At 44.7% G+C, this 15,397-nt stretch overlaps 1 protein-coding gene across 2 annotated transcripts; it reads right to left on the reverse strand.

Annotated features, from left to right (window-relative positions):
* Positions 1–6,298: 6,298 nt before the first annotated feature.
* LOC8052291 (defensin-like) lies at positions 6,299–8,987 on the reverse strand. Of its 2 annotated transcripts, none has more exons than XM_029986305.3 (4): positions 8,895–8,987; positions 8,426–8,510; positions 8,245–8,304; positions 6,299–6,618 (listed from the first exon to the last, which is right to left on the reverse strand). In XM_029986305.3, exons 2-4 carry the CDS (start codon positions 8,466–8,468, stop codon positions 6,497–6,499), a joined length of 225 nt encoding a protein of 74 aa, XP_029842165.2. In that variant the 5' UTR covers positions 8,469–8,510; positions 8,895–8,987; the 3' UTR covers positions 6,299–6,496. The 2 variants fall into 2 exon arrangements, with proteins under 2 accessions (XP_029842165.2, XP_042149861.1); XM_042293927.1 differs by having other exon boundaries at positions 8,426–8,514; positions 8,895–8,975.
* Positions 8,988–15,397: the final 6,410 nt, after the last annotated feature.

Raw genomic sequence — 15,397 nt, forward strand, 5'->3', positions numbered from 1 at the left:
CAGAAACTTGGGATCTTCGGCTGTTTGGGAAAGATGCTCCTTGAAAGAAATTACCGAGAATAGGTCAAGCATACTCGGCGACAATTTTTCTTGGCAATGCCGTGGAGGGTACAGGCACGCGTTCGCTTTCCCATTTTGAACGCTGAATAAAGCTGTTCGCGGGCTCTCCTTCTCTCCACTGCAGTGCCAAATAGAATTGGATAGCGTCCGAGGCGGAAGGACACGTTTCACGTGACGACTCCTTTCAAGAACGAACTGCTATTGCAACTTAAAAATCAGGAACACGGAAACATATCAACCTTTTAGTAAGAACCTTCTTTGTTGAATGAACGTAGAAACCAGTGAGTCGACTGTATTTCTGAGTTACATTTAAAGGAGCTATTGATTATGTTTAACACTTATGTCGCGTGGTTCACTTGAGTAGGGTTCACTTTGAGGCGCATAAACCTGTAGCGGTGTAAACGGGAAGACCGGAGTTTTGGTATATATAGACCAACTCAGCTCTTTGACGTCACGTCATTGCGGTGGCACTGCTATCGGCACTGCGCATGCGCAGCGCCTCGCTTCTCCCTGATCTGGTTTCCTGCACTCGCGCTGTGTGAGCAAACAAGGGCTTGTTTTGTAAACACTGTGGTGGTGAATGTGGTAAATAAAATGAGTGCGAATTACTGCCTCAAGGTATTAAAAGCAATGTCAAAGTAATTTCATTACTTTCCGAAAGTAATTTAAATGTAATGTCAATTCCTTTCGTCTGCGGTGATGCATATTAATTACATTTTTTTTTCAGTTTTCAGAAAAGAAAATAGTAATGCAATTTAATCACTTTTTTTAAAGTAATTTTGCCATCTCTGCTGCAAACCATGTCCGCTGATGACATCTTCCTTTAAATCATTCTGTAAACTTAAAACGACCCGCACCCCTAAGAAATGACGAGATCAACGAGCTACGCTCATTCAGCCCGCTCAGCACCCAGACCCTGGCAGCCATGTTTCATAACGTTTCAAGACAAAGCCGGAGAAACAATTTCAGAAAACATTTGAAAACATTATTGACGCGAGGTGTTTTTCAGACATAAAAAAAAATATTCGATTAAAATACTATTACGGCACGGAGAAACAAATTTACAACCTATCTTTCACACATCAATCATCTCTCCAGTCAATGAGAGATGTAAGCACATTGGAAGCACGGGGCGGGGCTTAGCGTGCTGTGACCTCCACCTTCTTGACCTAACTTTGTGCCTAGAGGCGTAAATATTGCTGAAAAAAAAAAAGATTTTCCGCTGTAAAAGATTTTTATACACGTTTCTTGTCTAGGCTTTTGGGAAATTTTTTTTTAATGGAGTATTTTTTTAGGGTAACTTTGAGGGCGCCATTGTTGGTTTCTCGGTATTTTAATAGCACTTCCAAGGTTTTTAAATTATCAATGAATACGTGTTTATGTAATAATTGTTTTCCGTTTAGACCCATGTCTTTATACGGCATGATGATTGCATCTGTTCACTTGTGAGCGAATACACAACCTATTTAATTTTATTTTTACGTTCATATTTGGGTTTCTATTTTTTTACCCTCGCTCCTAGGTTTACATTCTGTGTAGCGTGTCTGTGTTAACAAATATATAAGTTTTACTTTTTTGTCCGTTTTGTCCAATTATGGCTTGTTTTGTATCTTTTATTTCAGTTTGGTGTTGCTTACTTTAAAATGTGTGTAGAAAGATTCTGAACAGTACAATTAGTTGTTTATATAACAGTTCCAGGTGTATTGGCGTAGTGAGACTGGAGGTAGATAAAATAAATAAATGTGTGCCATGGTGTCATTCCGAGTCAATTCAATGAGCAAAAGAGAACTAGAAAAAAGTTTGATCGAGAAAGTAATATCTAGAATCTGAAAATGAATTTGGACATCTGCTTGCTCGTAAGGCGAGTGGGAGTCCGTAAACATGTAGCATAATTGAGTAAAGTGAACTACAGCCATGAAACAATATTGTACCGTGCAACTCGTTTGCTGTAGATGTACTGCAATAACTGCGAACACATTAAGATGGCTGCAGCTATGTCTCCAAGAGGAGGACGTCCACGTACATGAACTTTCAATCTGCTTCAAAGCAGTAGAGCTCTAGGTTTTATTTATATCCTGAACGGCGGATGCGACAGAACGTTTCTAGCGCTTGCTGCGCGTTCATGTCTGTTCGAAGACCCTGGTGCCTCCGAGCCGTCCGATGTTCCTGCAGGGGCTGTCTCAGGCTGCTTGGTTGAAGAGACAGACAGAGCCACGTCGTGGAACAAAATCAAGAACCAATCGGTACAAAGCCCGCACTCCAAAACTGCCCTAGATGTGCACTCTCCCCATCCTAAATGCCAATCGCTGGTGTCCTTTTGACTAGTTCCGTCAACCACTGGTGTCCCTCTGATTAGTTCCAGATGCTGAAATTTCAAGCGCAGTGCCATGGCACAAACCGTTTTCCAGGTCTAGACATAATTTCAGCCTTGCCATTCGAGCAATTCACTCGCCTAACGTCGATTTAAGTATTACACTTCGTTGCAGCTTATGTTGGAGCGCGGACGATGTTATGAGCCGAAGGGCCGATCAAACAGCGCAAAAAGCGCAACCTCATGGCCTGCTCTCTGCGCTTGATAGGACTAGCCGGTGGAGGAGCACGCACAGAGAGACAGCGAATACCGGCTGGTCCTATTACCTGCAAAAAGCATGCCATGACGTTGTGCCTCTTTCGCTGTTTGACTAACCCTTCGTCTCACAACATCGGCCGAGCTCGGGCCTAAGCTGAAACGAAGTATAGGGAGGGTCATTCGATGGCAGCAGATGGCTGCCCCTAGTTCACTGTGGAAAAATGTACACACTTTATTTTTTTCATAGTGCACGTAATTGTGAGAACTGTCAACGCAGCTGTTTTGTGCGGGCGCTGGAAAAGATCGATAGACATTCATTCCTTTTTTACTAAGGAAATATACACGCTAGCCATATATAGAACACAAAATAATACAATAAGCTTCATATCTTGTTCCCTGAATGATGGCCCACGTATTGCTGCCTGGAGTGTTATATATCCTCCGTAATCACATAAAAAAGATTGATGCTTCAGATATTAGGATTTACGAAAATCGTGATATCCGATTTGCAAAAATCGCGTATCCAGATATCACAGTCTGGCATAAAGCTTACTGCTGGTTTGTGCACATTATACCAATATCTCTAATATTGCTCATAAACTCAAACCTGAGCAACATGACCTTCGTTCTCTTCTCCGGTGGAACTGATGAAAGCGCCTGTAAAAGTATGAAGGATATAATTAATGGAAGAAACACAGGCGATCGGTGAATTAACTTTATATTAAAACCTGAAAACAAAGGGGGGGGGGGGGGGGGTACAATCATTCACATTGTTTCAAACCAGAACTTTTTTGAGGCACTATGTGATTGTACTTTAGCATTTATTTATAGTCAGTTTGTACCCTTGGGACCTTAACTTTTAGCGTTTCTGACTCAAAGTGCAACTGTTAAGCTCAAAGTAGTCAAGCTAATTCGCCATTACGCTAGGATTCACTGGTTTCTACTCGTAATGAAACACATTAACTCGCGCCCTCTAGGCGACTGTTGGCCGCAGAAGAAGTCCGCCTGGTCCGAGGATAGTTCACGAAACCTTCCCAAGTTGACCATCAAAATCATTTGACGTGAAAAAAACAATGACTCACCAGCAACGAGGAGGGCGATCAAGGCAACAGCAAGAACCCTCATTATTTCAGGATTGATAATGTTGTGTGGTACTTGACTTGTTTTCTGCATCACCGACATAAGTAATGATAATTGTTAAAATTACTTCATTCATAACAAGAGAATCACACTTAGGAGTGACTTTCCTTAAACTACTTGGTGCATAATAAAAAAAATTATGTAATATATATTTTTTATATATTTTGAACTCATTGCGTTTATAAAAACACAACTAAGCTTTCAATTAAGGCAGCAGCATTAATGAACGTTTATTTATATTTACTTTTAATAAAGCGAACAATAATCTTTAGTTTTATTGGACGAAGTAGGATTTATACGACTTTTGTTCTAAAAAAATGAACACAACAATAATGGGGATTGAAAAAGAAAATGAGAAACCAGCCAAAAAACCATGGCATTATCAGTTAGCACTCACTCACACACCACTCACCTTTGCTGTGCTGCACGCAAAGGATGCCGTCGTGTCCAACCGACGATCGAGGGTCTTATATAACGACTGCCGAAAAAAGCAACAAGGAAAATACCTTTGATTACCGTTGGGGTTTTCCCCCTTTGAATTAGTTGTGCAATACTGTTGCAAACCCCGAAGTAGCAACCTCCGTGGCAACTTCGCTCTTCAATTTTGTTTCGTGCATGTTTTACGACAAGAATATCGCATACCTTCTCTTGAAGAAGTGCTCTGAGTCTCTTTAGGCGCATGGCGGGAAGTCTTTGGGAAGTCGCATTGCTAAGTCTTGACTTAACATTTTGATCCACGTCTCAAGAATTGTGATTTGAGAACTTGGCTGCCCTAGCCTACAATCTACGAAGTGATTCTCCACGTACATACCGGCAAAGCGCACAGTGTTGGTTCATCACAGCGATTTTATAAAATTCTTCCAGCGAGTGAGAAGGCCTCAAAAAGAGGTTCGCATTGAAAATTGGAAACGTATGGGCACCGTTATAGCATGGACGAGCCTGATGTTCATTTCGCGAAGGTCGCAGTAACTAGGCCTTTTCTTTGTACGGTATATATATATTTTTTTTAACGAACAAAGTTGCAGTTCTTTTGTAAACATTTTTCGCATACTTTGACATGATAATGGCTGATTACGACGTCCAGTTTTCTGAAGGCGGAGTCGTCATTCTATCTATAGCAGCGCCTATCTCCGGCACGTTCTTGTTTTTTTTTTTTTTTAAACACTTCCAGCGCTAGTGGGAGAAAAAGAAAGAAAGATTGTCTGCACGGTGTTAAACACAAAAATTAATTAAAGTGCTTGTGACGCATAATGGAAGGGCCTTGAGCCAAAAATGGCGTGACGTCACCTCAAATGCCGCGGTTCGTCGCCAGTGGCCACTGCAGACCTGTTGGCTGTAGGACCACCTTGTCAACCTCGCCCTGTCGCCGGCGGCCACGACAGATCAAAAGAGGGCGCGTGTTCACATGTAAGATGCGCCATTAACCAAAACACACACACACAAAAACAAACAAAAATTGCGACGCGTCGCCGAAATCCAAGAGACGTGAGAGCGGCAGGATTCGAGAACGATGATACTTTAGTAACTGGGAGTATGTAGTGCTTTAAATATTATTGTAAGCGAATGACGCCTTCCTAAAGATTTTTTTTTGAAATTTTATAAGTGACGCTAAATTTGACACAACGTGGTGTGACCCGTGTCATGACACTCTATTGATGTATGCTATATCTACGCCTGCTCCAACTTACACAGGGCAGTGGTTTAGCGTAACGTAAAGTATACATAAAAGGGGCGAGTCTTGTGGCTGAGCCCGGACTCTCATAGGGAGCCGTCAAGTTGAGCCTGTATACACCTATGCTGCGTCGCATTCATTCATTTGTTTGAGCTTATGGTCCGTGATTTCATTACTTATCAATCACCATATATTTTGAAAGCTTTAAAATTAAGGGCAGATAAAGACACAAATTTTTTGGTTGGTTGTTTGAAAAAAAGTGAAAGAACCGCATAGCTGAGCTGCATATTTATATATATATATATATATATATATATATAAACTATATTGTTGTTACTTGAAGAGTTCAAAACGTTGCGGACGTTACACACTTTGAAGATGTATACTCTTTCTTTTTATTGTGATGAATACGCGGTGATTATATTCCTCCTTTTTCACTGAGACTAATGGTGTGATGTTCGCATTGCGTTCTTTATTCATACACGGCCGTTTAAACTTTTTTTGTTGTTGTTCGTACTGTTGTTTCTTTTCATTATTGTTATTTTGCATTTATTGTTGCCTATTTCGTTCAGGATTGCCAATGTATGTCTTGCACCGGACAGACGCGCGGCGTATTCATTCTGCCCAACCCCTTGTACATAAATTCGCAGCTGGCCTATCTAATCTTGTTCCCAACGGTTCATCGCGTCAGAAACGACAGTGCCGGGTTTTCTTTTCGCCACTACGACGGATGTCTATTTTGGGGGGCTGATTTATGACGCCGCATCCTGTACTACAGGCAAAAAAGGCAAACAGAATTACCAGAGACAATGTTAATATCTTTGTGTCCAATAACATACAATAATGAAGACGCATTACGAAGCAAGGTAGGAGTTTATTGAACGGCCATTGCAAGGACGGTAAACACGAGGTTACAGAAGTAGATCTGTTTCAGAGTCAAGAACAACCCCGCAAATAAGCCCACAGTCTACCGAAAAGCGCCATTGATTCGTGTCTAAAGTATCAATGTCGAATGCCTCCTCACATTTGGGGTGGCATACTAGCTTCGGGGTTTTCTAGTTGTGGTAGCATGTGCACGTCAGCTTGAGAACTCCCCCGCAGTAACCTCCGCGTCGTCCGACGCTCTGGCAGTGCCTGTGACACGCTCCTTGATCGAAGGGACATCCAAATCCACGGCCTGAAAAAAAAAAAAAACATTTATATCGAATTAGCACAAACCTTACAGTTTAAAAACCTCTTACACGTATAGTGTACGAGGTGTATAAAACAGCAATCATTCGTATAAGTTTCATCAATTTCGTCAATATAAAAAGCGATTGTTGTCGCACCGCAATTGGTATAGAGCAGGGTGTAGAATATAACTTAAAATTATTTCAGTCGTGATTTAGATTAAACCAGTTTTCAAGGATTAATTGAATCAACGATTTCCCGCTGAAATCGAACATTTCCTGCTATGGTTCTTTCGGGGCACTGGAAATAAAGACCTATTTTATTATTATTTTAAAATCCGAAAATTTTTAATTAACCGTTCATTTATTATTTTATGCTTTCTATTGGGGGGGGGGGGGGCTTGCGTGTTGTATTCAAATAAAATGATAATCAAGCAAGAAAGATGTTTATAAGAATGAACACGAGTAAAATGAAGTACGCTTCTGAGCAAAAAGAAGCATTGAGCTTGATCTCTACCTTCCACTTCGCTCGTGAACCAAGTAACGTCTAATTGCCTCAAAATGTAAAGGGATAAGTAGGAAACAGAAACTACAAAACTAATGTCATATTAGAATCAGCTTAAAACTTGAACAAAATCAAATGGCTCTTCTTATAAATAACAAAAAAAAATCAAGCTGTTTTTGTTATAGTGCGGCGGGGATTGCTGGCAGTGAGAAGTTTGTAATAAAACTATACTCAACTTTTACTGTATTTCCTTTTTCCGCATTGTTATCAGTGATCCAAAGGATAATTGATCAATCTGTCATGTCGCGAAAATATCTAGTGGTGAAGAATCACTAATTTCTAACTAGAGCGGTTTAAATTGAGAAAACTATGAACATAAATAAAATGGCGAAAATAGGGGGGCCTGGGGCTTGGGGGTATTGGGATGACGCACAGGCTGGAAAGCTCTTTGGATTAAACTTCCACAAATGTTCCAAAATTTATTAAATTGAAACGTATTCGCCGATGAAGAAAGGACGAAAACGTTTTGCCTTGAAGTGTTTCCGTCACTGTTGTTGGCTCCTTGATTAGCTCTGAACGTTTTGCAATCGAACCTGCGTGGCCTCGTGCACGCACACTTTGAAGATTAATCCTTTAAAGTCCTTAACCCGACTGCTTAATGCAGACGCTGTGGCGAATCGGGTGGCTCCCATCTGAGTTTGGTGTGGCGAGAAGCGTGAGTCATTGCAAGAATAGATATCTGCGTGCGGCCAGCTTTGTCTACTACGATCTGAAAGGCGTTTTGAAAAGCAGCAGTAGCTCTCTGTGTGGTAGCCTTCCGCGCATGCTGAGAGCGGCATAGCTCATGGGCGCAACATTTGCGGAATATAAAATCCCGCGCATACGCACAGCCAATTAATTCGGTATTCTATGTCTCGGCGCTCAAAAAGATTTTTGAGGTTACAATGCTAATAAGCATAGCACATAGGGCGTGAGGTTTTACTCTTCCTGGAAACTTTTGGAGCTTAGTCGGATAGAAATACTTGCAAAAATATCACAAAACAAACTATTACCCCCTTCTTGACTAAAAGATTACTGTACTTTTCTTGCTGCTTTTACTGATACAAATATTTGCGTTAGCGTTACTCACGAACTCGAACGTGAGCCACTTGGTTTTCTTCCTCTTCTGCGCTGGAAGTCATAAACGCTCCTGAAAAAAGTTAGAAACATGCGGGACATTAGATAATAGGGTTCATAACTCAGAGCTCAAAAAGCGACTTCCAAGTTCCCCGTTTGAGATTTTGATGAATAATTACCAAAAAGTTACTCACCAGCAACGAGAAGGGCGATCAAGGTAACAGCAATGACCCTCATGATTTCAAGGTTGATGATGCAGTGGTCAACTTCACCAGTGTTCTGCCTCATCAAAAAAAAATATTGATCACTGTTAATATTGCTCTAATTATAACACAAGAGCTTTTAAAAATGTGCGTGATTAAACTGCTAGCTTATCATTAAATAAACAATATAAATGTTTAGTTTTATATATAATCATAAATAAAATATAATTAAATATATACAATTTGATATGTTAAAGAGTATCGATTGACCGAAACGTAAACCACTGCGATACATATCTCTGCTTATATAGAGCGCGCGATAATATTTAATAAATCGAACATTTACACACGAAACCGAAAAGAGGCATTCACAACTTAAGTATTTGATAAATATGGCACTTTTTTATATAAAAAAGGGAAATCGCTCAGTCAGCGGTTAAGTTTACAAAGATTGTCTTACCTTCGCAGAGTGCCGAGGCGAAAATGCTTGTAGGCGCTCCAAGCGTCAGTGCGCTTTTTATACCCGTAGCTGTGTCCGAAAATGTGGGGAGCGTTGCCAGCAGCCGAACCTGGGGTTTCCCATGTAACAGATATGTGGATGGTATCACGCGTCCGGGCAGATATGGACTCCCACGCAACAATTTCCACTTACTCGGAATTCCTCAGTCATTGACAGATGGTTGACTAGATCAAGGCGCTATCCTGTCCGGCGCGATTATTTCATACCCAGGTACATAGCACGAGGGCTGAAAGTATACTCCTATACTTAGCTTCACGTGAAGTCCCTTAGCAGCCCACGCTAGGAGCTGACGGTACGAAGGAGACAACGTCAAAAGCAGAGAAGCAGCATGGCGTCCGCCATTTTTATGTACGTGTTTTATCATCGCCGAACCGATCACAAACGAAGGCACAGTGGCTTGCGCTTTTGAGCCTACTTGGATTGATCCTATTAGCTCGTGGCGTCAGCTGCGTCTGGCCGTAAGCTGAAACCAAGTCTAGATGGCCGCTGCAACCTCACCGAGCTGGTATTCATAGCGGCTGGCTTCGCTATGCGTCCTATCGCCTAGCAGCCCGAAATATGCCCCACGCTCGCCCCTCTCTGTTCGCCTCCCGTCAATTAAGGCGCCACCGTTTAAGGCTGAATAACATTACAGCCAGACATGTACAAATTACTCAAAAAAGGTAGTTAAGTTAAGTTACTGAGTATCGACGCCAAAAGTAATTGGAGTAGAGTAGAAATTACGCATTTGTAATAGTAATTGAGTAAACTACTAACTACTGTAAAAAGTAGCGAGTTACTTTGAAGTTACTTTCGAAGTTACTTTTTTATATTTTTGTGGTAGCAAAATGAACAGCAGTCTTCATCAGTGAAAAACCCTGCGAGCCTAAAATAAATGCAGTCTATCTATGGCTTGCGTTTTCGCCAAAATAGTTTATTCGCTCGCAGAAGCAATTGACTTTCAAAGTTCTTGATAGTAGAGTTTTCCCCTTTTCCTTCTAAGGACGTCCCCAGCCAAGCTAAATAGACGTTCCACCGACGGGCTGGATGGAACGGCAGCGTTGAATTTGAGAAACAGGCTGTGCAGGGTCGGGTAAGCGAGTGTCGGCATCTTAGGTGTCCATGACTAAACTTGTGAGGTTTGCCTCGGGTAGAGGATCTTTTACAACAAACTTTCCTCCTTTTTTCTTTTTTCTTCGTCAAATTGAGATTGTTATGACTGGCCCCTCTTTATTCCGACGTCGTTCTGAGAGTACGCTGAGCGAGTGCACCAGACCGTCAAAGATTCAAGTCTCGCGCCACGACGATGAGATCATCCGGACGACTGCGCGTCTCCTTGCAGTGTTATAGCTACGCCACTGAAAAAAAATTGTTTTGGTTTAACAGATGATGAAGCGAAGTATACACCAACTCATGTTTACAAACAAACCGGAGCGCCCCGAGCGGAGGCCATCGGCAGCGCGCATGCGCGATGGGGGTGTGGGCAAAAAGCTCACCGTCGCCCATACACAAACCATTGGAACGCGATGTTGTCGGCGTCGGTGTGAGTCCCACTGCCCTTTTTCACGTTTGAATTGTTGATTCTACGTCTTCCTGGCGATGTCTGACTACTTGAGCGGCGTCAGCGAAATTGCCGAGGCTTGTTACACCGCAAAACTTCGCGTGAATAATGTGACATGTGGCGATTCATTCCGCGTGGAGGCCGCAGTATGTACGCTAAAGCCTGATTTGCATGATGCGATTTCGCTCGCAATTTTCAGTCGCGACGCCACTCGGGCTGCAAAAGCGTGAACCGTAGCTGAGATAGTCGACGTTGATACTGAACATCGCAAGCAGGATCGGACCAAGTGAATTAGGCCTAACAAGTCGGTGATGGTTACTGGTAACAATGATCAACATCTCCTTGTATCTACTGTTTTATCGAGCCTGCTTACCAACCTTCAAATTTAAGTCTTTTGAGGCCTGCACTTACTTCTTATCGCAAGCACCGGGAAACAATTGGTCTACGGGCCGGCGTCGTCTAAGAGAGCAGACGACAAGCAGAAACGTTTGAAAGAGCAGACGACAGTTCGAACGATCAGGCGGCCGTTTGAACTTGAAGGCGCACTAGAGGTAGTCCACAGGTGGTCCGCACAACTTGGCGGTTTTCTGGCGTTCATGTTAGAACAAAATAAATAAATCTGATGACCATAAGTATGCGTGAATTCAACCCAAAGTGCTTACCGCCCAAGCAATCGTTGTCCGACGTCGACTGCTTTTCCCTTTTCACGGCACATATCCAGATTCTCGGACGAACCGAGCACGTAAAAACTGACCTTCAAACTTTTCTCGACACTTTTGGTACGGCCCCAGTCGCGGCGTTTTGACGAGAAGGCAGGTTTTTGTCTGGTTCCTTTCAAAACAACGCAGGAATACACGTCTGGTATGGGGACTTCTGTCCACAGTCCCCGACCGGAAGTGCGACCGATGCGCCACCACCGCGCCGTGACGTAACAGAGATGAGTTCGTGTATAGGCTCCTTGCACTGACGTCACATCGCATACTTTTGAACACCAAGTAAGAGGAGGAGAGGGAAGCTGTTTTTGTAAGAATTTTGAGTGGCAGGTTAATCTTCTATAATCTTCTGGGAGGAGAATAGCGACGCCTGTGCAAATCCGGGAGACACAAAGAAGGATCCTGATAAGAAGTGAGCTCCTTCTTTCCCTTTTCTGTGGAGGGTATCGGAAATGACGTCATGTGCAAGGAGCCTATACACCTTTCCAAAAAAGACTCGACCCCAGGGGCAACAAACAGTTTTCGATCCCAGTCACTGAGTTTGAGGCTACTCTCTCACCGGCGTCCCTCCTAACCCTAACCGAGTGGACTGTGATTTCAATAGGTGCAGCCTGCGTAGGCGCAGTTTCTAACGCTGCTGGCGGCTAAATTCTCGTAATTTCCCGCTATATTTTGTGTTTCATGGTACATGTATTTTCCCGAGTTCATTAAAAAAGCATTGTGCCACATTTAAAAAAACAAAAAAGCGAGAAAAAAAACTGTAAACTATTTTTGTTGGGTACGCGCGCGACAGAACGAATGCGACTGGTAGTTATTTTTTTTTTTTTTGCTTAGGATAAGTTTTGACGGCGCCGCGGGATTTGCCGCAAATGAAACGACAAAGCGCTTTGCTGACAAAAATAAATTGCAAAAGAATGCGGAGGGCAAGTTCGTCTGCTTCTCGCGCAGGGGGTAGCGGTGAAGTCAGAACGCCGAGCCCAGATTGGCTGATCGCGCCCCCCTATCTGAGCGTCGTCTGCTCCTTTGCAACGTCGTCTGCTCGCACCGTCGTCTACGTCTGTCTTACCTTTCCTGTGACTTTTGAAAGTGCAGAGGCCAGATTCACGAAACGATCTTACGCCAAAAATGTGCGTAAGACAAAACTTAAGAACAAATTCGTATTCACGAAACGAAATTTTCGTACGTTTTGCGCAGGTTACGACGAAATCCTACGACAGCTCCGAAGCTGTTTGACGCACTTCTTACGATCAAATCAACATGGCCGACAACGTCGCGGTCGCGACGACCCACGGACGTTTATTTTTTTACGTGCGGTTCTGACGCGTCCCGACTTCAAGCAGCAAGAAAAAAGTAAAAAGTACTTGAAACAGACCACGACGAACAAGAACGCTGGATCCACAAACACCCGGGAAAAGCTCCCACGGCCACGATCCCACCGAACGCGACCAAACGAGCTGGGCAGTTAGGCCTAGCAGGCTCTCCGCGACTCGGCGACCTTCTGCCCACGACCGGCTGGCGTGCTGAGCGGAATATGCCCGCGCGACCCTTGTGAACCCTTCCCGTATAATATTTTGATTGCTGACCTCAATTTTAGATTAAGGGGTCAATTTCTTCCTCTTGTTATCTCCTTGTTTCCCGAGGCAACGGTGACTCTCGCCGATGAAAAAGCGGTGAATCTCCGACAGACGCAGCAAAGGTAAAGCAGCCATCGCTTTGACCGCTTTGACTAGCAGACGTAAAGCAGACGACGTTAACTGCGCCAACCCGCCGACGCCGTTAAAGAGTGAGGGGTCTCGCCGCACACGAATGGAGGGAAAAAGTATTTGGGAGGGAACTTGCCTCGGTTCTAAGCAAAAAAACCTCGGCGCCCCGGGACACCTCGCCAGGGAGTCCTTTGACTTCCCTCCTTGATGCGCGTCTGCTAGTTGTTAGACAAAAACAACGTACCGCTCGAGTTATTTCGTCTGCCCTCTCTTAAAGGCGAGGTCGAGTTCGCTCCGAAAGTCGCAGGAAAGGTAAGAGAGACGCAGACGACGTTGCGAGCAGACGACGTTGCAAAGGAGCAGACGACGCTGAGGTAGGGGGTCGCGATCAGCCAATCAGAGTTCGGCGCTCTGACGTCACCGCTACTTCCTTTCTTATGCGCAGAAGACAAAAATGAGCCCACTTGCGAGGCGTATAGGGCCGAAAGGCGTGCATTTTTAACGCTCACAAATAACGTGTTTACCGATGGACACGACACGGACATACAATTGAGGAAGTGTCAACATTCGAACAATATATCGTACGTACCACACGATGCAGCGTTATCCGAAAAGAATTTATATGAGAAAGATCTCAAGTTACACAGTCACAGTCAACGACAGTCACATCTTGACGATCGGACGGAATCCGAGACGACTTCGTTTTGGGGCACGTTTTGGGGAGAGCTTTCTTTTTTCACAACCGCACCAAGGCAAAGAAACAAACGCGACTGACCCGTTTCTCGCCCCAACCCGGACAACTATTTTTGGAGATGACTGAGGATTCTACGCGGATTATCTCTGGGAGGGGGTAGAACAATGTTCGCAAAATCGCGTCGAGGGTCGTTCGACGTCCTTCACCTCCTTCGCTTCCCGTGAATGTCGAGCAGAAAAGTTTGAATGGCAGGCACTTACCAGCCTTCTTTCTCACAATAGAAGATAACACAAAAAGGGTACGCAGCACGCATAAAAAAAAATCAGTGGAAACTTTCAAAAGGAACGAGGAAACGTCGAATACAAAACCGCAAAAATGTAGGCAGAGAACCGCGCTGAGCGGGTCTTCACAGTCCCAGAGAGTGGCAGAAAATTTCTAGCTGATAGAGGGCGCGCGAGTCGCACCAGCCGCATCAGCATCAGCAACATGGCGCCGGCCTAGGAGCATTTTCTGGAAAGGTGTATACTTCGCCGCTGACGCCGGGTCCAACAAAATGATCTCCCAAGGGTAACTCGCAATCCTCCCCGGCGACTACAATATTATGATCCGCCTGACACGCCTGACAAGTAAGTCGTTTTTAACAAAGAGGAGGTCTCCCAGGCATGGATGGTCGGAAGGACGCCAAGGATTACGTGAGCAAGCATCGTCACTCATATACAGTTGCAGCTGGAAGCGGGAACATGCTCCCATGAACGGATTATCCCCACCAGGGTTTGTGCGCGGGGGAGTCCGGCTTTGCAAAGGCGTATGCGCTGACGACAAGGCGACCATGGGAACAGGCGCCCAGCTGCGAGGTCATTCCGGTGGCGCCTCCCGCGGAACCTACCGCTTGAGTCAGAACTCACTAAAGACAGACAACACGAAAACAATAACAACTCTCGGAGTGTCCCCGTCTTTCATAGTTGCAGCTGGAAACGCGGCGCCTGCGTGCATTACCGGATTAGGTCAATACCCGACCAAGGCTTGTTAAAGGACCCATGAAACCATTTTCGGACTTCCGGCCAAATAAGATGGCGTTTGGGGATGCCCCTCAACTCATACAATGTTTCCCGGGTCACGTGCGCATGACGCGCCGCGGGGTACGTGACTTCCGGTCTTGTCCTCTTTTTAGCGCTGTGGACGTTGCTACAGCGAGACCAGACTCTCCCCTCTCTCCCGTATCCCTCGCTCATGTGCCTTGCTCTTTCACCGCGGCTCCCACAGTGCTGATTCCCGTGGCCCGTGGCTGTGCCACTGCCGCTGTTTCCCTCAACATGGCGACCTGGAGAGACGGTCTCAGTGAAATAGAGCGCGAGATGTTCGCGTATAGCGAGTCTGTTGGATTGTCGCCGTACTCGCATACGCCTGAAAAACGCGAGAGAAAAGTTCGGTTGTCGAATGAGGAAGACATGTCGGCACAGCCCGATCCCAGTCCGGACCCAGATGCATGGCGTCTGGTCACCACGGCATGGTAAGCACCGCGTCTGGTTTCTCAACATACACTTTTTATCTGTAGTTGAGCAGTTTCCATGTGACGTCTCTTCGTTTTCAATCATAGGTGCTCTTGTAAGAGGTGCGAGGTGATGCCAACATCGAGGGAATGCGTTTGCTGCCGAGAATGCCCGCCTGCTGTAACTGCTCAACCGGAGGGATGCGTGACAGAGCACGCAGACTTTTCGCTCATTTGCCTTCAGCCTGCCGTGCTCCGAGTAGCCTTCTGGGCACTACAAGAGGCTGGTCACAACCCGGCGCAA

This window comes from Ixodes scapularis, unplaced genomic scaffold (genome assembly GCF_016920785.2).
Source record: "Ixodes scapularis isolate PalLabHiFi unplaced genomic scaffold, ASM1692078v2 PGA_scaffold5__190_contigs__length_132052651, whole genome shotgun sequence".
NCBI classification, from domain to species: domain Eukaryota; kingdom Metazoa; phylum Arthropoda; class Arachnida; order Ixodida; family Ixodidae; genus Ixodes; species Ixodes scapularis.